Source organism: Nematostella vectensis, chromosome 3 (assembly GCF_932526225.1).
Source record: "Nematostella vectensis chromosome 3, jaNemVect1.1, whole genome shotgun sequence".
NCBI classification, from domain to species: domain Eukaryota; kingdom Metazoa; phylum Cnidaria; class Anthozoa; order Actiniaria; family Edwardsiidae; genus Nematostella; species Nematostella vectensis.
The window spans coordinates 10,146,513-10,173,745 of record NC_064036.1 but is presented as its reverse complement, the minus strand read 5'-3'; the positions used below and the strand labels follow the sequence as shown (position 1 = coordinate 10,173,745).

The 27,233-nt window shown below is 38.2% G+C and overlaps 2 protein-coding genes across 6 annotated transcripts; one reads left to right on the top strand and one right to left on the bottom strand.

Moving 5' to 3' along the window:
- The first annotated feature begins 386 nt into the window (after nucleotides 1–386).
- On the top strand, nucleotides 387–3,862 carry LOC5501271 (2-phosphoxylose phosphatase 1). Of its 2 annotated transcripts, none has more exons than XM_032369614.2 (4): nucleotides 387–559; nucleotides 1,235–1,804; nucleotides 2,143–2,347; nucleotides 2,989–3,862. In XM_032369614.2, the coding sequence occupies exons 2-4, from the start codon at nucleotides 1,384–1,386 to the stop codon at nucleotides 3,533–3,535; spliced, it is 1,173 nt and encodes a 390-aa protein (XP_032225505.1). In that variant the 5' UTR covers nucleotides 387–559; nucleotides 1,235–1,383; the 3' UTR covers nucleotides 3,536–3,862. The 2 variants fall into 2 exon arrangements, with proteins under 2 accessions (XP_032225505.1, XP_001622585.2); XM_001622535.3 differs by having other exon boundaries at nucleotides 387–747.
- On the bottom strand, nucleotides 3,577–27,038 carry LOC5501270 (leucine-rich repeat-containing protein 71). Of its 4 annotated transcripts, none has more exons than XM_048725176.1 (17): nucleotides 26,813–27,038; nucleotides 11,439–11,600; nucleotides 11,017–11,193; nucleotides 10,264–10,339; nucleotides 9,923–9,997; nucleotides 9,638–9,706; nucleotides 8,843–8,990; nucleotides 8,213–8,296; nucleotides 8,044–8,121; nucleotides 7,899–7,972; nucleotides 7,731–7,791; nucleotides 7,407–7,440; nucleotides 6,410–6,504; nucleotides 5,744–5,876; nucleotides 5,208–5,320; nucleotides 4,747–4,863; nucleotides 3,577–3,801 (listed from the first exon to the last, which is right to left on the bottom strand). In XM_048725176.1, the coding sequence occupies exons 1-17, from the start codon at nucleotides 26,928–26,930 to the stop codon at nucleotides 3,790–3,792; spliced, it is 1,626 nt and encodes a 541-aa protein (XP_048581133.1). In that variant the 5' UTR covers nucleotides 26,931–27,038; the 3' UTR covers nucleotides 3,577–3,789. The 4 variants fall into 4 exon arrangements, with proteins under 4 accessions (XP_048581133.1, XP_048581131.1, XP_048581132.1 ...); XM_048725174.1 differs by lacking the exon at nucleotides 26,813–27,038 and adding an exon at nucleotides 25,818–26,768; XM_048725175.1 differs by lacking the exon at nucleotides 26,813–27,038 and adding an exon at nucleotides 25,818–26,764 and having other exon boundaries at nucleotides 5,744–5,855.
- Nucleotides 27,039–27,233: the final 195 nt, after the last annotated feature.

Sequence of the window (27,233 nt, the reverse complement as noted above, 5' to 3'; positions counted from 1 at the left end):
TGTAAAAAAAAAAAACAGTCCTTTGTCCTTTATAGTCCATAGAATCTTTATATAGAGGCTGAAGACTTGTTACAGTCTGAGCAAAGAAATCGTATCTATGTCGAAAGTCACTTATAAAAAAAACAGACCTAAAGCTTGGGACGCCTGTGACCACAGGTAGCCCAGGCAATGGTTTTGAAGCTTGTTCGCAGCTTGGAGTCGGCTGTTATTCTTAGAGGTAAAACGAGTGGATTAAAGTAGCGATTTTTTGTTAAATATTGCCAATGAAATTGCCTTAAAACTTGGAAGATGCCTTGTTCCAAGTTTTAAGGCAATTATATTGGCAATGTTTCACAAAAAAATCGCTACTTCAATCCCCTCGATTTACCTCTCTAAAAATAACAGCTGATCCCAAGCTACGAACAAGCTTCAAAACCATTGCCTGGGCTACCTGTGCTGTGACACAACAAATCACAGGTAGTCCAAATTTTTTGGTGAGCGTAACATGACCGTGGAAGCTGTAACTTGCCACGAAAAAGTTTCAAGAAAGTTGTAAAAAAAGCTGTTTTTACATCAGTCAGTAAGTACAATTTACAAAGTCTATAATGCCAGTTGTAACTCAGTCTTCTTAACCGAAAATGATCCCTGTCGTTGGTACATTCGCCAAGCGATCTGTGCAACGTGTGCAGAATATCGTGTATGCGAAGGCAGGCAGGAGGAAAGGAAACGCTGTTATCGCATTTACTCTGATCTCCGTCGCATATCTTGGTGAGTGTATGGACGTTATTGAGGCGTTTTGTTTTAGATTTCAACGGTTATCAATTACCCAATTATTTGTAGGTTGTTAGACTCGATTTGCTTTCATTTTATAACTGCTCTTTCTTATTTTAAGGTGTTAAAGTACTACTTACTTACTTAAGTACTTATAAATTAAGATATTTCTCACTCACTCATTATCTCAAGCTTGTCAAAAGGCACTCCATTTTCAATATTCTGTGAAATCTCGACAATGATTTCCAATTGCTAAATCTTATCCCACTGATGAATCTCTGGGGTTTCAGGGAGGAAGGGTCTTGAGCTTTACAACCTTGGCAGCCAAGTGAAATATCTCAGTAGAAAATAGCTACAAGAAAAGTCAAATATTAGCAGGCTTTATGCTTTTTTTATTCAAGTTATAATGATCAAGAACAACATTTCCAACCCTTGAATATTACTGCTCGTATAAATTATAATTTATGTTGTATCATTTATTTAGGTTATATCTTCTTCATCAAAGATTATCCATACATTGATATCACCCCTGTCAACAAGAATGACGTCACAACATACTGCAACTACCCACTAGATCAGACTGGCAACGAAGGGAAACTCCCTCAAAACGGCGACAGCAAGTTTAGCCTAGAGATGGTGCAACTTATGATCCGACATGGTGATCGCTCAACAGCTAAGGAAATCCCAGGCATGGAAAAACGGGACATGGATTGCTCAGCGAATCCCAAGCATGGACCTGCCAAGAAAATATTTGAGGGCTATCGTAAAGTGGTTGAGCGTTTTGTGGTGAGGAAGATGAATGCTGATGATGATGAAACAGACCATGATTTAGTATCTTATTCTGATATTTGTCTGAAGCAAGGGCAACTCACCACGAAGGGGTATGAGCAGCATTTTGATCTTGGAAAACTTCTGCGAGGGGCATACAGTGATTTGCATGTCAAGGGCATAACCAAAGACCAGGTCTACATACGCTCAACCAGCAGGGATCGCACAACACAGAGCGCAGCAGCATTTATTTATGGATTCCTAGATCTTGATACAATCCAAAAAGGTAGGTTGACACTTGGGCATCAAACTGAATTATTCATTTATTTCTATTTCTTGCTTACTGTGTGTAAAAATGTTAAATACTATAGGAGTATAGTGACTTCACATAATCAAAGATCATTCAAAACTAAATATTGTAGGAACATGAATCATTGTGCTGGAAAGATTGAGTTATTTTAAAGGTTTGTTTGGAGATTATGGACTGGAAAACCATGCCATAATCCTAAAGAATCCTGAAAAACCTAAGCCTGACATTGCAACCATACCATTGGAATATAAAAAAGGCATGGATTGTCCTATTATTGTAATCTCGGTTGATGCTTATCACATATGTATTTGCAGGCATTACTGTGAATATATCTAAAGATACTTGGTTCCGTGAACTTGATAGTGGCCTCCTACAGCGATGTCAGGCGGCCATCAGTCTAAAAAAGGAGACCATAGAGGAGTCGGTGTACAGGTCAGGCCAAGCAGCCATGAAGCCTCTGATCAGAGAGATAGCCGACATGCTCTTCCAGCCAAGCCATGCTCTTCCACCAGTACAATAGTAAGTGTACGGTGTACTACTTAGGGGCCACCCCACCCACACCAGTATGTATTGCTGTTTGTTTAATCAACATGCATTAATTTAACACATAGCTGTCAACTCTCCCACGTTAGGCCAGAGGCTCAAAATTTTGAACCTTTTCTCAAGCCTAATTTTCTTGAAAATATCTATACATTTACTCTTGCATTAGCTATCTTTTGGTACTTCTGATACATTCACTGTATTTTCTCATGATTGTTTCTAAAGCAAGGTTGGCCACTTTGTTAACAGTTGAGACATTTTTGTGACTTTTCAAGACTTTTTACTTTTAGACTCTAATGTACAAAACATTCAATTTGCCAAAAGTTAGCTTTTGATGCTGTTACAATTGGCAGCCAAAGCAATGCATCGTGGATCAAGTGACCTGTCTTTTTGTTAAATACCAAGTAGATAAGAAGACTGCTAATCATTTTCAACCATGACAATACATTAATAAGAGGAAGCAAATGGCAGTAGGCCCTTTAAAATAAGATAATCTTGTCAAATCTCCATCCGTCTGGATCAAAATTGTTAAAATAACGAACTCTTTAAGGGTTGCACTTTTTTTGTCTATATAACTAATCGCACAGGCAACCTGAATTTTTTCTAATCTATTTCTTTAGTATTACAGATTACGTCTACGTGTTTTCCTGTCAAGGCTTCGAGCTACCTTGTGGGGGCAATGGTTGCATTACAAAGGGCATGGCCTTGAAACTCATGGCTTACGCTAACTGGGCCTTCATCCACAACTACACCAAGATAGCTAGAGTTGTCACCCACCAGGTATTCTCACAGATGGCCACCAGGATGGTGAAGTCAGTGCAAAGGCAGACACCCATCAAATTTGCACTCTACTCTGGACATGATAGCAGTATCACGCCTGCTCTGATTGCTCTTGGGATCTTTAATGGGAAATGGATCCCTTACGCTTCAAGGCTGGTTTTTGAACTTTGGAGAGATAAAACAGTTGACAGTGATAAAACCAGTTTAAAGGGATGGTATGTGAGAGTTTTGTTTAATGGGGAAGCTGTTACAGAAAGGGCTTCATTTTGCAAGGGTGAGGTGTTTGGGTCATATGAGTTGTGTCCTCTGGAAGTTTTTGTAAACTGGCTTTCTGAAGACGGGACAATTGATGGGATGACAAGGCGTTATGGAAAAATGTGTGCATAAGGAAGGGAATTTTAATTAAATTTTGTGCGGTTGGAAGGCTGTTTATAGTGGTAGCAATGCTCACTTTTTATTTATTATTATTATTATTTATAACATTATTTACAAAAACCACTTTTTTCTAAAACAAACACCATTATTTATAAAGCCACTATTTTCTGAAAGAAACAAGCAGTGTGCAGTTGTGGTGTACTGACTATGGAAATATTCACAATTAAAAGAATTCTGGTACACTTGATTTGACTTTATAATTTCTGTCAAGGATCCTCCTACAAACAAAGAGGAAAAAGCATATTAAACATTGGTATGTTAATAAAAATTGTATGCAAATTGTTTGAGAAACTATTTTGTGGTACCAGCGAACTGTGAGGTCAGTTTCTGGTAACTAGCTTGTAAATAACAGCTGAAAGGCTTTTAAGCAGCATGCGCAACTTTTAAGAAGGCGACATACTGTACCACATTTTGTGGATTAGAAAGTGTATTTAAATTCAGCTTTTGGTTTACGAAAAGTGTTTCGCTTATCGTTTTCCATTACTTCTCTTGGTTTTCACATTTCCTTCTTTGCGGATGTTATCATTTCCATGCAAACCATTTATCCCCCCTCACACTTTAAGGCATAACAAGTGCAAAGTGCATCATGCTACGCTGTTGATTGTGAGATGTGACTTGGGCACACTTGTGCTTTTAGGTTTCACGCAGTGCTGTTTCCAATAAATCAAGCCAAATACATCCATATGTTTTACATACAGGGCTTTAGTTATTTCTTCCAGTTTGTTGGCTGACTTTCCACCTATAAGTTAATCATTTGGATCTCAAGGATGTGGAGAGGGGACTGAGACTGGTCAGATTTTGTGTACAAATGAGAAATTAGGAAGACAGTCTCAAGTGGCTTGTGTAATCCTCACATATAACACACATCTATGGGTGGGCATGAGAAAATAAAATTACAATTAATAAGATTCAGCAGTGAGATGCAGGATTTAAAAAAATGATATCAAGATGGTAGCATTCTGAAAATTTAGATAAAAATATATCTTTGCACCTGAAAACTGAGCTGTTTCATGTTTCAGTGGTGACACAAGATGCTCAGAGCTTTCACCACTAAGGTCCAACTGTTTTAACTTTCAATATCCAGTTGATTCTTTACCAAATATAGTTCAACCAACAATTACCCCATTATGGCCCCAAAATCCAATAAAGAAGGGTGACCTCACCTTGATGGTACTAATAGTGTCCTCAGCAGGCTCAGGAGGTTTGTAAAATGGGTCTTTAGTCTGCATGATGTCCATAAGGCGTAGATAAGTACCATTATTAGGAGCAAATTTATTTTTCTGAAACATGAATGGACAACATCTTTTAGTAGAAGAAATGACAAAACTCCCAAGAAAGGGAGACACAAGAAAATACCAAAGAAATTATGGTACACAGATGCAGATCTAAGGGAAACCTTTCCCTAAGATAATTAATATTTCCACACCTATATGGTTACAGCCTGCTCTACGGATGCCTACTTCTGAAATAAGGACACCTTTAAGATAAAAACCTTTTACTAAGAAAGTTTTTCAAGTCTCCTTGAGAGAAAGCTTTATATATATTTTTGGAAAATTTTAACCCACAAATTAAGAAACCCTCGTCAACCAGACCTGCCTCAGTGCATTATTGTACATAGGCTTACCGCTAGGGACAGCCTCATCAGCCCTGAAGGCTTGGGTGAAGAGGATATTAGTTCTGTTTGTCTTTGAACTGCAATCAGGAAGGCCTCAACTCCCATTTCACTTACTTTATTCCCTGAGGATAATAAGCATGTTTGATCACCAGTATATCCCGAGCTCTACAGCCCTAGAAAATTAGTTTTATACAGACATGTTTTGTACAAGTGTTGTGCTAAAATTCTAGAGTGAGTAGAGCTCTATCAAACAAACTTAGTGTACGAGTCTGCATCAATACTGAAGATATTTGTAAAGATAGAGATGTGGTATCGATGCAAATAACAACAATTCTTTGTTTTACATATAATCTCTTGTACTGTACACTAGACCTGTGCACGGTTATGGCCAGATAACTCAGAAATAAGAGAACAATAACATGTCTCTTTAAAGTTCACGAGGTTTCCCAACCAGTCCACTCTAATAACTATGCTTAATAACAGGTGTTCACTTGAATAATATCCTTCATTTATGTATCACACAGGTAATATCATAAAGAACTTACTAGCAAGATTGATGCTGATAAGAGCCCGGTTACCAGGGATGACAATCTCTCCTCCCTCTTCCTTTAGCGGTATCTCCAGTAGGGGGTTTGGGAACTCAAGTACCTCAGGTTGCTGCGAAAGAAAATTTTGTTGCTATGATGCACAGCACAACAAAAAGAGCTGAAGTTAGGAAAAAGGATTTTCACAAGTCCTAAGTGTACTTAGTTAAGTGAAGAAAACCCAACACTAGGCAAATATCTTTTTCTGTAGGAAGAGACCCAATTATATTTTCCTTTTTTTCCCTACTGTCCATGAAACCAACTTACAGGCAAAGAAAAAGAAAGGTGTTTTCTGATGTAAAATTTAGATAAATTTGACCCCAAAATCTTTGTTACCTTGTTTATATCTTGGACATTTCAGTGTACAATATAATCAGATATTTAGGTATGAAGCCTTTTGTCATGCCTAATATATGTAGCATTTTAGAGTCTAGACCCACCACCCATGCAAACATTTTACTTCCCCCTCACCAATCTATAGAATGGTGGAAATAGGAAATTGTTACAAAAGAACATAACTAGCAATGGGAGATTTCCTATGCTAAGCGACTGCACCTCCCACGACTCACACGACTCCCAACCCACACGTCCCACCCTTGAGAGTTGCTGCATATTTTTTCGTAATACCTCTTGTTCTGGTTGTTGTGCACCTTTCTTGTCACCCTTGACAGCAGATGCCTTCTTGCCCTTGCTAGCTGCCTTGACAGACTCGATAGATGCAGCTGCAATAGACAAGACATCTGTCAACATGCAAGTAGCTACGGAGGTACGCAAGGGGAACTGCACCCTCCTTGGATGCTAAAAAGTAGGTCATTTCTTATCGAAGGATTATTAAATATCATACTTTCTCCATAATGATTGCCCCCCACCCTAGGCCCTCAGCAAATTTTGACTAACACGCCTGGTTAACGTTTTTGATCAAGGGCCATCAAAATGTTGGTACCGTTGACTTATGCGAACCAGCAAGACCTGAGGCGGAAGCACGTAATTTGGCTTTTTCCGCATAATCCACAAATTTCCGCGTAATCCCGCGTAATTTGGCTAAATTTTGAAAGACAAAACATTTAAGTGCACGGCTGGTGTGTTCTTTTAGGGTTCTTACCTCTTTCTCGTAAAAAAAGAGAGAGATATTCTTCCTAAGAGTGCGATATTTCGAACTGAATTTCGAAAACAAATAAAACGACTAGGCGTTCTTTGCTAGACCGCGAAAACCTTTTTTTTAATTGGCTGGTGGCTAGGAGCCAACGAAAACTTGCCTAAGATATTTTCACTAAAAAAAATAACCTTTTAAAGTTATTTTGTGCTTTCCTTCGGTACAAAATGTAGTTTGGGCATAACAGTTGATATTCCGTGTAATTTAGCGCGTAATTCAGTAAAGAATCCAGCGTAATTTTGAGTTTTTTCCGCGTAATTCCAGAAGCCCTGCCTGAGGCATGTACTAGCTCCCCCAGCAGTGTTTTCACATTAAAAAATAGCTCAATTCCAAACATGTTTGCATGTGATATCCATTTGGCACATCCACCCTGGCAAATACTGGCTATATGCTGACTCTATTGGTAATACAATAAACTCAATCAATACAAAGAGCTTCATGGGGTGTCATGAACCTAATTTACAAACTTACATTTCTTAGCCTTTTCTTCTTGCTTTTTTCCTTCCTGTTAAATGAACAAGAAAAAATAATATTTGTTAGGAAGCGGTCATTAATTACTGGGGAGGCAGCAAATATGTAGGGGGCTTCGTTTTTTTGGGTGCAGATTTAGGGGGGGTCACGATTTTTTGGGCTTGGATTTGAGGGGGGGGTCAGAATGTTTGAGCCCAGGGTTTTGCAAAATTACAGCCTCCCCCCTCAGTAATTAATGACTGCTCCCCCAGAAGCATCTTACCATCTCAATTCCCTAATATATACTATATAATAAAATACAATTAATTCACTTGATCATTTTACCTTCTTCTTGCTTGCTCTGTCCTTTTCTCTGCTCTTTCTCTCTTCCTTACTCAAGTGGCCCCTACAAAGTATTATCTTTCATGTTATAGGAAGTACACATCACAATATTTTTTTGGGGGGGGGGGGGGGGTTGCCTCGCCTTATGGGATAAACATAGCAACAACCTACCCACTACGGACACTTGCTGGCCTTTCCTTTGAGCCTCCTATGGGCGCATTTAGACTCCTGGATGGACTGGCTCCCTGTGTTCAGCAAAACTATCGTTAAGTCATGATAAAACATTGCATCAGAGTGGAACACTTTTAAGACTTACTTCTTCAGGAGATTTCTTAGATATGAGAAGCCGCCTTGCAATGATCTCTTCATGGCTTAGAGAAAAACTTGAAATAACCTGTAAACATAAGGTATTGTTTCAATTTAAATTTTGTACAAATTTTATAAAAAAAATATACTAAGTACTCATACTAAGACATACTAAGTACCTCAGCAAGTTTGGAAGCCCCATTATCTCCAATAAGATTGCTTCCAAGGTTTAAAGTCAGCAGTATTCTATTCATCCGTAGACCCTTTGGGTAAAAAGAGGATATCTCATTAGAATGGCTATACATTAGTCCAGTAGAAATAGGCCACCACCCCTCCGACCCATCTAGCAGCCAAAAATGCAGTTATTGCATGGAACACTGAAATGCAGGGGAAATTCTGTAGGCTGTATGGAACTCAGAGATCCTAGAGACAACCAATAGAAGGCCTGTTAATCACCTTAGGTACCCTAAAACTGTCAGGGTGACAGAAAATGAGTGTCCTCTATCCTTTAAATATTGTCCGTGGATACAACTGAATTTTTTATTAGGGTGGTCAGGGGTTTCATTAGGCCCCGGCGGCCGGTGGAACCGCCAGCTATTTTCCACCGAGCACAGGCTTACTTTTAAAAAAATGTTGATTACAGTTTTATTTGAGCTAATAAAATAGAATAACAACCCCCATACTTATCAATCTCATCAACCACCTACTCTGAAATCCCTGGTGGTGGTGGGAACAAACATGCTGTGTTTTTGATGCATCATTATATGCTCACCAAGATAATAATTAATGCCAGTTTTGACAACACACACCTTGGCTAGTTTGGCTGCCCCATCGCATGTGATCTTGTTATAGCACAGGTTCAGTGTTGTAAGAGACTTGTTAACTGTGAGTGCGTCTCCGATCATTTTGGCGCCCATATCATTTACATAGCAGTTTCTGAGGGACAGATGCTGGATCCTGCACAGTAATGAACACCATGAATAACATAGTTTATATTTTGTAATTTGTCAGAATGCATCCACATTTAAATATTTCACATGGTAACTGAGTTTAGAAGTTGGGGTGACCTTATTACTTCAAATAATTTTTATGTTTTGAATGATGTGAAAAAGGAGGACAACATATCACCAATAGCTTCACGTGGGTTTCACATCATCATTTCAAATATGTGGAATTCTTAACATGCTACTTCACACATGTAATTCACAGTTGCTCCCAGTGGTGTTTACTGTATGCATAGCATATACCTGCTTCAAAATATGAAGAAATACTGTAGGAAACCCCTAAAAAAACAATTCATGCATCTCTTGCCTAAAATCCATGTTCCCCCTCTCTTACAACTGCACAGAAAGAAGTGGAAGAACTGGTCCCAAAAAATAACATTTATTTTAGGCCAAATTTACTGAAATAAAATCTTCCTAAAGAAATTCTAGAATCCAACACTTTAAAAAGTGGGTAACTGCATGGACCCGAAAAACTTTATTTACCATATAAAAAATTTAGAGAAATCAGGAATCAAAATATTTCTTTTCAAAATCTGTAGTATCCATTTAGTTTACTCAATAACTCGATCCTTAACAGGTGATAGGAATAATAACACTTACGTGCTCTCTTCACCAAGCAAGGCGTTGTATCGTTGAAGAATGAGGGGGTTGTTGTCAAGTGATAGGGCTCTAAATGGGAAAAAAGACATTTGCTCTAAACTGTGAAACTTATCATTTCACCATCATAACATTGTTTTTTTTTTCACATTTTCCTTTGTATATTTATTTTCTTTGAATTTCAACCATTAATGGTGATGTTAATTGATAATAAGCAGAAAATGCAAATCCTCTCATTTGATTTCAAAGCATCATTCATTTTTAAATAAACTGTATCAGTGCCCTTACTTGATATTCGGCATGCTCTGTATTGTACTGGCTAAAAGATTGAACCTGCTGTCAGTCAAACCATTATTCCATAAGCTGAAGAAAAGAGGACACAGAAATTAGTTAATACTAGCTAGCTGGCTCTCCAATAGGTAAATTTGTGTTTTCCGGTTGTTGGGACTCCTGTGGTGAACAAAAAAGCAAGGGGATTTTTTGCACCACAGGTATCCTGAAACCAGAAAACATTTCCCTTGAAAACACATAGAAAAGCTGACTCGGGGGTGTAGCAAAATGTGTTATGTGACAACCCCCCCCCCCCCCCTCTATATATACTGAACATAAGATGGTGTGACAGAACTTACTTGATTGTGGTTAATCTATCCAGAGGGGGAAGGGTTACAGTTAAGATTTCAAGTATTCTGTCATCAATAGTCCATCCTGCAACAAACAAAACAAAGAGGTCAGTGATGAGCTCAGGAAAGAAAGACAAATATTAGGAAGCTGATCATGAGCACGCTGTAAAACCACCCAAAGAGTGCTCCATACCTGTCAACCTCCGAAAACCTCAAGGCTTGAGAATTTTGGGGGGAGGGGTGGGGTATATTCATTTTTTGGGGGAGGGTTGAGTTTAACCTTGCAGGCGTTTGCCGTATTGAAAGCTCTCACGAACAAATCCACTTATAGATCTCAAGATGGTGTTAGATAAATTGTGCTATGCAAGGGAATTATCGTTTCAAATATTTTAATAGAAAATAGGCAAAATGACGACATTCTATAGAATAATTATTGGTAAGTGATAAAAATTGCTAAAAGCAGGAGATTTGGTGCTCAATGCAGGAGAGCGGGAGAAGGGGTCCAAAATCTTTAGACTCCCGCCTTATACGGGCAATGAGGGCATCAGTGCAAGGGCAATAAATACAAATAAAAAATTGGTGTGATATTTCTGCTGCTCTAACTAGTCAAGGTTTAGGGTTAGGTCATTTGTATTGGTAGAAACCTCTATATTCAGTATCATTATAGCTGAATTCATTGTTGCCCCACCTGGATTTGAATTCTTGGGAGTCGCGCAACAACAAATGCAGCTATAACTTCCCTGGGTCTCTAGTTTATCTCACCTCTGATATAAATCTCCTTAATGAATGACTTGTTGCCCTCTTCTTCTGTCTCAACCTCTACCTTTGGCTTAAAGAATGTGTACTTGTCCTTTGTTGTGAAGGTGGTAGGGGGTGGATCCTCTTGCTCACTCCCTGATAGCGTAGTGCTATCCTCCGCCTTACTTGTATCCTCTTTAGCTGAAGCAGAAAAAAAGGTATGCCTGAACATGATGGACACTGGCCCAATAGCAGCCGAAATAAAATAAAGTGCTGCGTGATACTGTAGTTTAATGACTGATGGCTCCAGGATGAATGTCCCAGAATGAGCAATAAAAAAATTATCAGGAATAAAAAAATGTTCTTTGAATCTTATTCTCACAATTGGAAATGTAAATCCATGTTCTTGCTCTTCGTATTCAATATAATTCAGTGGTCATCCTCACCATCCTTAGCTACTTTTCCTGTTACGGGTGTATTTTCTTGTGGGATAGGGCTTGGGGTAGGGGGGCGGTGTGGGCGTGGCACTACTTGGAGGCTGGGAAAGCCAGCCCTGAGGCATAGCTCATGGAAATCTGTCTCAAAGTTCCCTGTTGGTGTGTAGGGCTCTGTAAACAAAAGTTTCAGGTTACATACAATGAACAATTAGGCTTTTTAACTATACTACAGAAAATGATCATAATGGAGAGAAATAAATCACAAAGAGTTGAACATACTTTTAATTACAAGCTTGAAATTTCTTCAGGCAAGGATGATTAGGTAAACAATTACCAACCCTAGATGACTGAACACATAGAAGGGCTTTCTCACGGCCCTTCCACACCCTCAGTCACATCAGAAGCCCCTGGAAAAGTTTCGAAACCCAAGTTTCAGAACCCCTCACCCACCCTCCTGGCATGTTCCATATCCAACCATCCCCCCCCCTCCAAGACACAAAAGATTCCAGCAGTTTCTCCACAATAATGGTAATAATGCATTCTTTATTCTACCCTCTTTGAGTAATGCATCATCTATCTGCTCAATAATTGAGAAAAAAGGGTTACAGCCTCCAAAATGATAGAGAGAAAAGTTTTGGCCTAATACTAGAAATTGGTAATACATAATCAATCTAATGACTTTTTTCTTGTAATGGATACAATAATCACACTTCAAGCAAATAGCTTTTACTTATAAGCATGTTCCTTCTAGAGTTTTATCAGTGGACTGCAGATAAATCGCATATCAAGTGTGGATGAGTGAGTATGGTACTGAACTTGAAAATAAATGTGTAATGCTGAAAATAAAAGCTGCATCATTTCAATGTAAGTTCACATTTACTAGTGGATTATATGAAAACAATACAGACCGTGGAATTATAAAAAGGTAGAGTAATCACTGTGCAATAGCATTTTTTATAGATTTAGTACCTACGTCAGTTAGGAAAGTTTAATCTTAATATGAAGAGTTGTTTCTTGCCTCTCCAAGAACTTTTTGAAGACAAAACAGTATGTTTCAAGGTATGTTTTAGATAATTTTTGCATTGTGTTGATGAAATACCACAATACCTTGTTCCACAAATTCTACATCAGTAGTAATTACAACATTTGGCTTATCAATCAAAGATACAAATTGGCCCTCTGATGGCATTCTTGAATAGTTTTCATCGCACGTGTGGAGGCCTTCAGCATTTGATGGCTTGTATTACAATAAATATTTCTTATTGTTCTCCAACAAACTTGACAGAAAATAAGCTTTTGTCTTGTAAAGCTATGCAATTTGTTGAAAATTAAAACTGGGGAATAAGCTAAAAATATATCACACCACTGTATTAGCACAGATTTATAATGCTTATTGAATCAAAAAGCAGAAAACTGTAAAATTTAACTATATTACCTGAACATTCAGAGACCAAATGTAAACATAAACAAATAAAAACCTATCAACTTCAGTGACTCAAAACAAAGGCTAATTAGGAATAACTTTGAATAGATTGTGTTCTATTAGTTCTGCTTGTCAAATAGACATGTTGTGGTTTGAAATGCTTCTTGGTTTGAAATTGTTAAAACTGGTTTGAATTTTTCAAACTGGTTTGAAAAATTTCATACCAGTTTTAACAATTCATAGTACCTTAGGGTTAGGTTTAGGGACAAGGTTGGGTACGGCTTTATATTCATAGTACCTTGGGGTTAGATTTAGGGACAAGGTTGGGTACGGTTTTATATTCATAGTACCTTGGGATTAGGTTTTGGGACAAGGTTGGGTACGGCTTTATATTCATAGTACCTTGGGGTTAGGTTTAGGGACAAGGTTGGGTACGGCTTTATATTCATAGTACCTTGGGGTTAGGTTTAGGGACAAAGTTGGGTATATATGGTTAGGTTACATTCTAACTATAGTATATTGTTAGGTAGTTGGTTAAAAAAAGTGATGAGTGTTTTAACCAGAAGGCAGTTTATTGACAGTTATGATTGACATTGTTTACATGCATATGTGAACGATACCTCGTGATCATAATCAAATGCAACATTTGTTGCAGTACAAGAATTTAGTCTGGTTGGGGCAATAAGCCCTTTAATGATACCAAACTGTGTTACCACTTTTACATAATTACTTGTAGAATCAATCTCTGTAATTTTGCCAATGAGCATATTAGGATGTAATTTACTGACTTTGTCAGACTTATGTATTTGAATAGCAACAATGTCATATACATTAAATTTGAATTTCTTTGCTTTCTGTGTTTGTTTTTTCATTTTTTCATTATATGTTTTCTGTGATTCACAGATTTTTTGACGCTTACATTTCCTTCCCTCATTGTCAGTATGTTCTTCAAGTGGTACTGTTGGGTTGTCTTCTAGTTGCTCTTCCTGTTCAAGTGGTACTGTTGGGTTGTCTTCTAGTTGTTCTTCTTGTTCAAGTGGTACTGTTGGGTTGTCTTCTAGTTGTTCTTCTTGAACCTCTTGTCCATCTGTTGACCTCACGGTGGGCTTTAAACCCAAAGACAGCTTCGTACGGTGAACATTTAATAGCTCTATGATACGTTATGTTCATAGTATATGAGGCTTCCATTGTTGCTTTGCACCATTCACCAACACTTTTTTGCTTTGAGATTAGTATTGCTCGCATGTCCTCCTTCCATGTGCGGTTGCTTCTCTCTACAAGGCCTTGAGTAGTTGGTGTCCTTGCAGATCCATGGCAAATTTTTATGTTGTTTTCTTCACAGAAGGAATTCAGCATGGCATTCGAAAACTCAGTACCGTTGTCACAAACTATTTTCTTTGGAAAACCAAATGAGTAGCAGTAGTTTTTAAGACCTTGTAAGACTTCAACTGCATTCTTTCCCTTCAATGGCCAACAAGTTACGTACTTTGAATGGTGATCGATAATGTTTAGCACCCATTGATGGCGCTTACTGCATTTGCACGGCGTGTTACGGAAATCCATTAGATCTAACTCGATAAAAGAGAGAAATGTTGGCGCTTGAAATGGTTTAGTAACCTCTTTAACACGCCTTGTTATGGGTTTTTGTTCGGCGTGATATTTGCACAACTGTACGAAAACATTGATCACTTTCTGTGTGACTTCTGCAAAGTTATCTTGGATCCATTTTTCAGTTTTTTGTCGTCCTCTGTGAGCCACTCTTTGGTGTGCAAATGACAGATGTTGATGTAGTTGGCTCCGACATAGAACTGGCTTTCCTCCACTTGAAACTACTTCGTTTTTGGCATTTAGAGTCCATTTCTTTCTTTTTATAGCTTCGATTTCGGTCTTCGTCATTTGATTGCTTATTCTACGTTCGTTGCCTTTTGCTTTTTCTTTAAGATAGTCTTGAGCTTTAGAATAGAACTCGTCAGTGATGAAAACATTGATGCCAGATTTTTGAGTCTTTGCTTGCTCTTTTATAGTATCTATTTGCTTCAAGAATTCCTGGCTGTCTACACAGTCGGCCATATTGCTAAGTACCGTATCATCTACGATGCGCATGCGTGAATTTTAATGTCATTTGCGCATAAATTATAATATACATTGCCGACATAAAAATGATGTGCAAACAATTTCACCAACGAAATCCTCGATAGCGCAGTTGGTAATGCATTGGAGTTTCAATCTAAAGGTCAGTGGTTCAAATCCTTGTGAAGGTAAGGTTTATTTAGAAAAAAAAATAAAAGAAATAAAGTTGTAGGGGGGTATGGATAGTGATTACGGAGGGGGTAGGGATAGGGATAAGGAGGGGGGTAAGGATAGGGTGGTGTGGGGTAAGCAAATAGAAAGGATGGAAGAAAGTGGGATTGGGAAGAAAAGGGGATAATCTTTTATCCGTTCTTTAGTTACCCCCCCCAAAAAAAAAAAAATCAAAGCCCCTGTTTTATTAATGACTCCCCAAAAATGAAATCCCTTTTAGAATGCTAGGTATCCAAAAATGAGCTAGTTTGGAAAATTCAAACCAGTTTGAAAAAAATTCAAACCGTGCCACATTTGAAACCACAACAGACATAACTTGTCAATTTCATTCCTTACACTCCATTGTAATACTAAGTTTAGAATGCAAAGTAAGCCTTTGGGCCTGGTCGCACTAGCAAGATGTTCAGAACATCTCTGTTTAGATAAGCTCAAAAACTGACAGATGTCCATGACATGTTACGAAGCTAAGTGCGACCTATGTTTTTACGCAACACAATAAATTCGCCGGTCGGGACAAAACTTCAAAGGAGCCGATGTCCTGCCCCAGGGCAGGACATCTACCTGATATCAGGGGAACTCTGTTTGTTTTTATTCTTATCGCGTAAAGAACGTCACTCACACAAAAAATGTAAATGGTCTCAAATAGCAACCTTCGCTTCGCCTTCAAAGCTAGAGGTGAATCCCTAACAAAATCCCTTATTTCCAACAATCTGGCGGCGTGAGGAACGGTCAATTCTAAGCCAAACATGTACGTGTTGTGGTTTGAAATGCTTCTTGGTTCGAAATTGTTAAAACTGGTTTGAATTTTTCAAACTGGTTTGAAAAATTTCATACCAGTTTTAACAATTCATAGTACCTTAGGGTTAGGTTTAGGGACAAGGTTGGGTACGGCTTTATATTCATAGTACCTTGGGGTTAGGTTTTGGGACAAGGTTGGGTACGGCTTTATATTCATAGTACCTTGGGGTTAGGTTTTGGGACAAAGTTGGGTATATATGGTTAGGTTACATTCTAACTACAGTATATTGTTAGGTAGTTGGTTAAAAAAGTGATGAGTGTTTTAACCAGAAGGCAGTTTATTGACAGTTATGATTGACATTGTTTACATGCATATGTGAACGATACCTCGTGATCATAATCAAATGCAACATTTGTTGCAGTACAAGGATTTAGTCTGGTTGGGGCAATAAGCCCTTTAATGATACCAAACTGTGTTACCACTTTTACATAATTACTTGTAGAATCAATCTCTGTAATTTTGCCAATGAGCATATTAGGATGTAATTTACTGACTTTGTCAGACTTATGTATTTGAATAGCAACAATGTCATATACATTAAATTTGAATTTCTTTGCTTTCTGTGTTTGTTTTTTCATTTTTTCATTATATGTTTTCTGTGATTCACAGATTTTTTTACGCTTACATTTCCTTCCCTCATTGTCAATATGTTCTTCAAGTGGTACTGTTGGGTTGTCTTCTAGTTGTTCTTCCTGTTCAAGTGGTACTGTTGGGTTGTCTTCTAGTTGCTCTTCCTGTTCAAGTGGTACTGTTGGGTTGTCTTCTAGTTGTTCTTCTTGTTCAAGTGGTACTGTTGGGTTGTCTTCTAGTTGTTCTTCCTGTTCAAGTGGTACTGTTGGGTTGTCTTCTAGTTGTTCTTCTTGTTCAAGTGGTACTGTTGGGTTGTCCTCTAGTTGTTTTTCTTGAACCTCTTGTCCATCTTGTTCAATTCTGTTGGCCTCATGGTGGGCTTTAAACCCAAAGACAGCTTCGTACGGTGAACATTTAATAGCTCTATGATACGTTATGTTCATAGTATATGAGGCTTCCATTGTTGCTTTGCACCATTCACCAACACTTTTTTGCTTTGAGATTAGTATTGCTCGCATGTCCTCCTTCCATGTGCGGTTGCTTCTCTCTACAAGGCCTTGAGTAGTTGGTGTCCTTGCAGATCCATGGCAAATTTTTATGTTGTTTTCTTCACAGAAGGAATTCAGCATGGCATTCGAAAACTCAGTACCGTTGTCACAAACTATTTTCTTTGGAAAACCAAATGAGTAGCAGTAGTTTTGAAGACCTTGTAAGACTTCAACTGCATTCTTTCCCTTCAATGGCCAACAAGTTACGTACTTTGAATGGTGATCGATAATGTTTAGCACCCATTGATGGCGCTTACTGCATTTGCACGGCGTGTTACGGAAATCCATTAGATCTAACTCGATAAAAGAGAGAAATGTTGGCGCTTGAAATGGTTTAGTAACCTCTTTAACACGCCTTGTTATGGGTTTTTGTTCGGCGTGATATTTGCACAACTGTACGAAAACATTGATCACTTTCTGTGTGACTTCTGCAAAGTTATCTTGGATCCATTTTTCAGTTTTTTGTCGTCCTCTGTGAGCCACTCTTTGGTGTGCAAATGACAGATGTTGATGTAGTTGGCTCCGACATAGAACTGGCTTTCCTCCACTTGAAACTACTTCGTTTTTGGCATTTAGAGTCCATTTCTTTCTTTTTATAGCTTCGATTTCGGTCTTCGTCATTTGATTGCTTATTCTACGTTCGTTGCCTTTTGCTTTTTCTTTAAGATAGTCTTGAGCTTTAGAATAGAACTCGTCAGTGATGAAAACATTGATGCCAGATTTTTGAGTCTTTGCTTGCTCTTTTATAGTATCTATTTGCTTCAAGAATTCCTGGCTGTCTACACAGTCGGCCATATTGCTAAGTACCGTATCATCTACGATGCGCATGCGTGAATTTTAATGTCATTTGCGCATAAATTATAATATACATTGCCGACATAAAAATGATGTGCAAACAATTTCACCAACGAAATCCTCGATAGCGCAGTTGGTAATGCATTGGAGTTTCAATCTAAAGGTCAGTGGTTCAAATCCTTGTGAAGGTAAGGTTTATTTAGAAAAAAAAATAAAAGAAATAAAGTTGTAGGGGGGTATGGATAGTGATTACGGAGGGGGTAGGGATAGGGATAAGGAGGGGGGTAAGGATAGGGTGGTGTGGGGTAAGCAAATAGAAAGGATGGAAGAAAGTGGGATTGGGAAGAAAAGGGGATAATCTTTTATCCGTTCTTTAGTTACCCCCCCCAAAAAAAAAAAAAATCAAAGCCCCTGTTTTATTAATGACTCCCCAAAAATGAAATCCCTTTTAGAATGCTAGGTATCCAAAAATGAGCTAGTTTGGAAAATTCAAACCAGTTTGAAAAAAATTCAAACCGTGCCACATTTGAAACCACAACAGACATAACTTGTCAATTTCATTCCTTACACTCCATTGTAATACTAAGTTTAGAATGCAAAGTAAGCCTTTGGGCCTGGTCGCACTAGCAAGATGTTCAGAACATCTCTGTTTAGATAAGCTCAAAAACTGACAGATGTCCATGACATGTTACGAAGCTAAGTGCGACCTATGTTTTTACGCAACACAATAAATTCGCCGGTCGGGACAAAACTTCAAAGGAGCCGATGTCCTGCCCCAGGGCAGGACATCTACCTGATATCAGGGGAACTCTGTTTGTTTTTATTCTTATCGCGTAAAGAACGTCACTCACACAAAAAATGTAAATGGTCTCAAATAGCAACCTTCGCTTCGCCTTCAAAGCTAGAGGTGAATCCCTAACAAAATCCCTTATTTCCAACAATCTGGCGGCGTGAGGAACGGTCAATTCTAAGCCAAACATGTACGTGTTGTGGTTTGAAATGCTTCTTGGTTCGAAATTGTTAAAACTGGTTTGAAAAATTTCATACCAGTTTTAACAATTCATAGTACCTTAGGGTTAGGTTTAGGGACAAGGTTGGGTACGGCTTTATATTCATAGTACCTTGGGGTTAGGTTTTGGGACAAGGTTGGGTACGGCTTTATATTCATAGTACCTTGGGGTTAGGTTTTGGGACAAAGTTGGGTATATATGGTTAGGTTACATTCTAACTACAGTATATTGTTAGGTAGTTGGTTAAAAAAGTGATGAGTGTTTTAACCAGAAGGCAGTTTATTGACAGTTATGATTGACATTGTTTACATGCATATGTGAACGATACCTCGTGATCATAATCAAATGCAACATTTGTTGCAGTACAAGGATTTAGTCTGGTTGGGGCAATAAGCCCTTTAATGATACCAAACTGTGTTACCACTTTTACATAATTACTTGTAGAATCAATCTCTGTAATTTTGCCAATGAGCATATTAGGATGTAATTTACTGACTTTGTCAGACTTATGTATTTGAATAGCAACAATGTCATATACATTAAATTTGAATTTCTTTGCTTTCTGTGTTTGTTTTTTCATTTTTTCATTATATGTTTTCTGTGATTCACAGATTTTTTTACGCTTACATTTCCTTCCCTCATTGTCAATATGTTCTTCAAGTGGTACTGTTGGGTTGTCTTCTAGTTGTTCTTCCTGTTCAAGTGGTACTGTTGGGTTGTCTTCTAGTTGCTCTTCCTGTTCAAGTGGTACTGTTGGGTTGTCTTCTAGTTGTTCTTCTTGTTCAAGTGGTACTGTTGGGTTGTCTTCTAGTTGTTCTTCCTGTTCAAGTGGTACTGTTGGGTTGTCTTCTAGTTGTTCTTCTTGTTCAAGTGGTACTGTTGGGTTGTCCTCTAGTTGTTTTTCTTGAACCTCTTGTCCATCTTGTTCAATTCTGTTGGCCTCATGGTGGGCTTTAAACCCAAAGACAGCTTCGTACGGTGAACATTTAATAGCTCTATGATACGTTATGTTCATAGTATATGAGGCTTCCATTGTTGCTTTGCACCATTCACCAACACTTTTTTGCTTTGAGATTAGTATTGCTCGCATGTCCTCCTTCCATGTGCGGTTGCTTCTCTCTACAAGGCCTTGAGTAGTTGGTGTCCTTGCAGATCCATGGCAAATTTTTATGTTGTTTTCTTCACAGAAGGAATTCAGCATGGCATTCGAAAACTCAGTACCGTTGTCACAAACTATTTTCTTTGGAAAACCAAATGAGTAGCAGTAGTTTTGAAGACCTTGTAAGACTTCAACTGCATTCTTTCCCTTCAATGGCCAACAAGTTACGTACTTTGAATGGTGATCGATAATGTTTAGCACCCATTGATGGCGCTTACTGCATTTGCACGGCGTGTTACGGAAATCCATTAGATCTAACTCGATAAAAGAGAGAAATGTTGGCGCTTGAAATGGTTTAGTAACCTCTTTAACACGCCTTGTTATGGGTTTTTGTTCGGCGTGATATTTGCACAACTGTACGAACACATTGATCACTTTCTGTGTGACTTCTGCAAAGTTATCTTGGATCCATTTTTCAGTTTTTTGTCGTCCTCTGTGAGCCACTCTTTGGTGTGCAAATGACAGATGTTGATGTAGTTGGCTCCGACATAGAACTGGCTTTCCTCCACTTGAAACTACTTCGTTTTTGGCATTTAGAGTCCATTTCTTTCTTTTTATAGCTTCGATTTCGGTCTTCGTCATTTGATTGCTTATTCTACGTTCGTTGCCTTTTGCTTTTTCTTTAAGATAGTCTTGAGCTTTAGAATAGAACTCGTCAGTGATGAAAACATTGATGCCAGATTTTTGAGTCTTTGCTTGCTCTTTTATAGTATCTATTTGCTTCAAGAATTCCTGGCTGTCTACACAGTCGGCCATATTGCTAAGTACCGTATCATCTACGATGCGCATGCGTGAATTTTAATGTCATTTGCGCATAAATTATAATATACATTGCCGACATAAAAATGATGTGCAAACAATTTCACCAACGAAATCCTCGATAGCGCAGTTGGTAATGCATTGGAGTTTCAATCTAAAGGTCAGTGGTTCAAATCCTTGTGAAGGTAAGGTTTATTTAGAAAAAAAAATAAAAGAAATAAAGTTGTAGGGGGGTATGGATAGTGATTACGGAGGGGGTAGGGATAGGGATAAGGAGGGGGGTAAGGATAGGGTGGTGTGGGGTAAGCAAATAGAAAGGATGGAAGAAAGTGGGATTGGGAAGAAAAGGGGATAATCTTTTATCCGTTCTTTAGTTACCCCCCCCCCAAAAAAAAAAAATCAAAGCCCCTGTTTTATTAATGACTCCCCAAAAATGAAATCCCTTTTAGAATGCTAGGTATCCAAAAATGAGCTAGTTTGGAAAATTCAAACCAGTTTGAAAAAAATTCAAACCGTGCCACATTTGAAACCACAACAGACATAACTTGTCAATTTCATTCCTTACACTCCATTGTAATACTAAGTTTAGAATGCAAAGTAAGCCTTTGGGCCTGGTCGCACTAGCAAGATGTTCAGAACATCTCTGTTTAGATAAGCTCAAAAACTGACAGATGTCCATGACATGTTACGAAGCTAAGTGCGACCTATGTTTTTACGCAACACAATAAATTCGCCGGTCGGGACAAAACTTCAAAGGAGCCGATGTCCTGCCCCAGGGCAGGACATCTACCTGATATCAGGGGAACTCTGTTTGTTTTTATTCTTATCGCGTAAAGAACGTCACTCACACAAAAAATGTAAATGGTCTCAAATAGCAACCTTCGCTTCGCCTTCAAAGCTAGAGGTGAATCCCTAACAAAATCCCTTATTTCCAACAATCTGGCGGCGTGAGGAACGGTCAATTCTAAGCCAAACATGTACGTGTTGTGGTTTGAAATGCTTCTTGGTTCGAAATTGTTAAAACTGGTTTGAAAAATTTCATACCAGTTTTAACAATTCATAGTACCTTAGGGTTAGGTTTAGGGACAAGGTTGGGTACGGCTTTATATTCATAGTACCTTGGGGTTAGGTTTTGGGACAAGGTTGGGTACGGCTTTATATTCATAGTACCTTGGGGTTAGGTTTTGGGACAAAGTTGGGTATATATGGTTAGGTTACATTCTAACTACAGTATATTGTTAGGTAGTTGGTTAAAAAAGTGATGAGTGTTTTAACCAGAAGGCAGTTTATTGACAGTTATGATTGACATTGTTTACATGCATATGTGAACGATACCTCGTGATCATAATCAAATGCAACATTTGTTGCAGTACAAGGATTTAGTCTGGTTGGGGCAATAAGCCCTTTAATGATACCAAACTGTGTTACCACTTTTACATAATTACTTGTAGAATCAATCTCTGTAATTTTGCCAATGAGCATATTAGGATGTAATTTACTGACTTTGTCAGACTTATGTATTTGAATAGCAACAATGTCATATACATTAAATTTGAATTTCTTTGCTTTCTGTGTTTGTTTTTTCATTTTTTCATTATATGTTTTCTGTGATTCACAGATTTTTTTACGCTTACATTTCCTTCCCTCATTGTCAATATGTTCTTCAAGTGGTACTGTTGGGTTGTCTTCTAGTTGTTCTTCCTGTTCAAGTGGTACTGTTGGGTTGTCTTCTAGTTGCTCTTCCTGTTCAAGTGGTACTGTTGGGTTGTCTTCTAGTTGTTCTTCTTGTTCAAGTGGTACTGTTGGGTTGTCTTCTAGTTGTTCTTCCTGTTCAAGTGGTACTGTTGGGTTGTCTTCTAGTTGTTCTTCTTGTTCAAGTGGTACTGTTGGGTTGTCCTCTAGTTGTTTTTCTTGAACCTCTTGTCCATCTTGTTCAATTCTGTTGGCCTCATGGTGGGCTTTAAACCCAAAGACAGCTTCGTACGGTGAACATTTAATAGCTCTATGATACGTTATGTTCATAGTATATGAGGCTTCCATTGTTGCTTTGCACCATTCACCAACACTTTTTTGCTTTGAGATTAGTATTGCTCGCATGTCCTCCTTCCATGTGCGGTTGCTTCTCTCTACAAGGCCTTGAGTAGTTGGTGTCCTTGCAGATCCATGGCAAATTTTTATGTTGTTTTCTTCACAGAAGGAATTCAGCATGGCATTCGAAAACTCAGTACCGTTGTCACAAACTATTTTCTTTGGAAAACCAAATGAGTAGCAGTAGTTTTGAAGACCTTGTAAGACTTCAACTGCATTCTTTCCCTTCAATGGCCAACAAGTTACGTACTTTGAATGGTGATCGATAATGTTTAGCACCCATTGATGGCGCTTACTGCATTTGCACGGCGTGTTACGGAAATCCATTAGATCTAACTCGATAAAAGAGAGAAATGTTGGCGCTTGAAATGGTTTAGTAACCTCTTTAACACGCCTTGTTATGGGTTTTTGTTCGGCGTGATATTTGCACAACTGTACGAACACATTGATCACTTTCTGTGTGACTTCTGCAAAGTTATCTTGGATCCATTTTTCAGTTTTTTGTCGTCCTCTGTGAGCCACTCTTTGGTGTGCAAATGACAGATGTTGATGTAGTTGGCTCCGACATAGAACTGGCTTTCCTCCACTTGAAACTACTTCGTTTTTGGCATTTAGAGTCCATTTCTTTCTTTTTATAGCTTCGATTTCGGTCTTCGTCATTTGATTGCTTATTCTACGTTCGTTGCCTTTTGCTTTTTCTTTAAGATAGTCTTGAGCTTTAGAATAGAACTCGTCAGTGATGAAAACATTGATGCCAGATTTTTGAGTCTTTGCTTGCTCTTTTATAGTATCTATTTGCTTCAAGAATTCCTGGCTGTCTACACAGTCGGCCATATTGCTAAGTACCGTATCATCTACGATGCGCATGCGTGAATTTTAATGTCATTTGCGCATAAATTATAATATACATTGCCGACATAAAAATGATGTGCAAACAATTTCACCAACGAAATCCTCGATAGCGCAGTTGGTAATGCATTGGAGTTTCAATCTAAAGGTCAGTGGTTCAAATCCTTGTGAAGGTAAGGTTTATTTAGAAAAAAAAATAAAAGAAATAAAGTTGTAGGGGGGTATGGATAGTGATTACGGAGGGGGTAGGGATAGGGATAAGGAGGGGGGTAAGGATAGGGTGGTGTGGGGTAAGCAAATAGAAAGGATGGAAGAAAGTGGGATTGGGAAGAAAAGGGGATAATCTTTTATCTGTTCTTTAGTTACCCCCCCCAAAAAAAAAAAAATCAAAGCCCCTGTTTTATTAATGACTCCCCAAAAATGAAATCCCTTTTAGAATGCTAGGTATCCAAAAATGAGCTAGTTTGGAAAATTCAAACCAGTTTGAAAAAAATTCAAACCGTGCCACATTTGAAACCACAACAGACATAACTTGTCAATTTCATTCCTTACACTCCATTGTAATACTAAGTTTAGAATGCAAAGTAAGCCTTTGGGCCTGGTCGCACTAGCAAGATGTTCAGAACATCTCTGTTTAGATAAGCTCAAAAACTGACAGATGTCCATGACATGTTACGAAGCTAAGTGCGACCTATGTTTTTACGCAACACAATAAATTCGCCGGTCGGGACAAAACTTCAAAGGAGCCGATGTCCTGCCCCAGGGCAGGACATCTACCTGATATCAGGGGAACTCTGTTTGCTTTTATTCTTATCGCGTAAAGAACGTCACTCACACAAAAAATGTAAATGGTCTCAAATAGCAACCTTCGCTTCGCCTTCAAAGCTAGAGGTGAATTCCTAACAAAATCCCTTATTTCCAACAATCTGGCGGCGTGAGGAACGGTCAATTCTAAGCCAAACATGTACGTCTTCGCCTTCGGTGCATAATAGACAACTAAATTTGCAATCAACTGAGTAAAAGCAACAGCTATGCATCTGACTAACGCAGCACGATGTATAGGTAGATCCAAACCAAAAGCAGCAGATTTTTTTCCTTTCATGACTTAATATGCAGACGTGCAACATGCAGAGAGTATTTGCTCTTCGAATCTCACGCGTGCGAAGGAAACGCAGATGAATGACATACGATGTTATTTTTAGGGCTCGTGATCCATGGATGTTGCAACCAGTGCGACCTTAAGTTAAGAATGTCTGATAGTGCGTAGATGACACGGGACAAACTTGTCTACCTAAATGTCCCTGACATCTGCTGAACATCTTGCTAGTGCGACCTTTATGCATAGTGTGGCTATTTTTAGACCAATACTGTACTGGACCTAACCTATATTGGCAGTGGTCCCTTTATTGAGGGTGGCCACTTGGTAGGTGGTCTCTATAACCAGGTTACATTCATTAGGCAAGTCACCCAATACAAGCATCTTCTAATACAAGCAGCTTCTATATATTTACAGCACTCACAAAAGTAAACAGTCTTTGGTGAAGAAGGATTCAAATGAATGCCCTCTTACATCACCAATGATGTGCCATAATTTTTCTTCACATGACCATGCAATATGTTATCCAATTCACAGAATATACCATTTAAGAGCTGGAAATATTCTCTTTCTCTCAGAAAGACGTACAGTAGATTGAAAGATTATGGAATTGTACTGTATTTTGCAAGTCAGATTTGTAAAAAGGTGTTTGTTTGCTCAAGATACTAACACAGCTAATAACATTCTAACTTCCAGAAAAAAAAACATCAATAAATGGTACAGACTGATTGGTGGTTCTAATCAAATTAACCCACCATCAAGACTGGTGATCAGTTTTAATAACTAACTCAAAATATTCTTTTTTTCTACTATCAAGATTTTAAAAATTATTCAGCCTCATTCCATGCCAGATCATATCTGTAAAAAATGTTATTTATCAAAGTATATATTGTAGCTAAAAATATTGTACTGCCATTATATAGATTGAATCCATCAGAAAAAAGATTCTTTATACAGCTGCAGAAATACGTGTCAAAAAAGGCTACATTACCTCCAAAAAGAGTGACAGGCCTATGAATGAATATCTCTGGAGTCTCAAGGATAGTAACCGCTGAAGAGCAACGGGAGTCTGGACGCTCTCCCTTCTTTAGACTTCTCTTCATTTTAGACACAGATCGAAGAGTCGCAAACATCATAAGCTTTGCCTGGCTTAAAATTTAATTTAGCACCCGTCTAAAAGTCAATAATGATGTCGGCACCAACTAAACACAGCTGAGTTTCTGTACTGTCTTCTTAGTAACTGTGGTATTGCAAATGACTATAGATATTTGACATTTGGTAAACTTAGAATCTTGACATATGGAATAGGTAATTTCAAAGTGATTTGAATAAGTCAATATATATTCTTGACAATTGAAAGGCTTTTGAGAAACAATGAAAATAAAAATAGGATGTAGAAGCGGAAGTTTTGGGGGGGTTTGTTTATTAGGATTGGGTCGAGTTGTCGGTCCTTTATAAGGAAGTGTCGCAAAGGGTTTCCATTTATTATAATAGTGTATCATCTTGTAAGGAAATCAAGCTAGGGAAATTAAAGATTCTCTAACATTGTTTATTTTGGTGGAAAAAAAGATTTAACAAATTATGCTTGGAGTTGTTCTTCGTCAAGAGCTTGTTTACTAGAGAGTAAACAACACGTAAGCTCTTCTAAACAGCGCATCTTGACTCAATACAAAGAAGAAAGGATAGCTAAATTAAGGGAAATTCTTCATTACACATTCGTTCCACTAATCTTACAAGAGAAAATATAAAGTTTTATCTGCCTCACAAACAACACAGAGTTATCCGCTACTCAACAAATAATTTAACTTATGGTAGGTATTAAGATTCCAAAACGTTGTAGTTACATGGTTTGGTATGATAGAACTTGGCAGTCAAGACATAGTTAACATAAACAAACACCTAAACTGAATGTTGCAAATTCCTTCATATCACAATCAGTAAAAAAAAGGTTAAAGCAGCTTTTCGAAGAGTCAAACCAAAACTTACCGAGGTCTTCGGGTTCCACGTCTTCTTTGTGAGGCTCCACCGGTGTTTTATCGCCAGTATTCTTATCTGCAGATGCACTGCCTTTTTCTGATTTCTCTGAAGCTGTTTTCTTCGCCATTCTAAGCTAGATTGTGTACGATTAATTCATATCCAAAAGCATCGTTTACTTCGTATGAGACGAGTTTCCGCCATCTTGGATCAAAATGAAGGGAACGTTACTATGGAAACTCTTCGCGCCAATAAATAAAGTCACGTGGGATATTTGAGAAATACGGATTGGCTAGAGCCTAAATACTACTTTTTGAAAAAAAATCTGAGAAAAAAAGTAAGAAAAAAGCTGAAATAAAGTGCAAAATAGCCCAACTATTGAAAAAACACATATATTACAATTCCATTTGTCCCTTTACTACGTCCTCGTACT

What these genes read in the sequence shown, in the direction of transcription:
- LOC5501271 (XM_001622535.3), top strand. Translation starts at nt 618, where the DNA reads ATGATCCCTGTCGTTGGTACATTCGCCAAGCGATCTGTGCAACGTGTG. An exon ending in GATCTCCGTCGCATATCTTG is followed by an intron (nt 748 to 1,234) that starts GTGAGTGTATGG and finishes TCATTTATTTAG; the next exon opens with GTTATATCTTCTTCATCAAA. An exon ending in GCTCTTCCACCAGTACAATA is followed by an intron (nt 2,348 to 2,988) that starts GTAAGTGTACGG and finishes CTATTTCTTTAG; the next exon opens with TATTACAGATTACGTCTACG.
- LOC5501270 (XM_048725174.1), bottom strand. Translation starts at nt 25,962, where the DNA reads ATGATGTTTGCGACTCTTCGATCTGTGTCTAAAATGAAGAGAAGTCTA. An exon ending in GGGCTTCCAAACTTGCTGAG is followed by an intron (nt 8,122 to 8,212) that starts GTACTTAGTATG and finishes TTATGTTTACAG; the next exon opens with GTTATTTCAAGTTTTTCTCT. An exon ending in CACAACAACCAGAACAAGAG is followed by an intron (nt 5,877 to 6,409) that starts GTATTACGAAAA and finishes TGTGCATCATAG; the next exon opens with CAACAAAATTTTCTTTCGCA.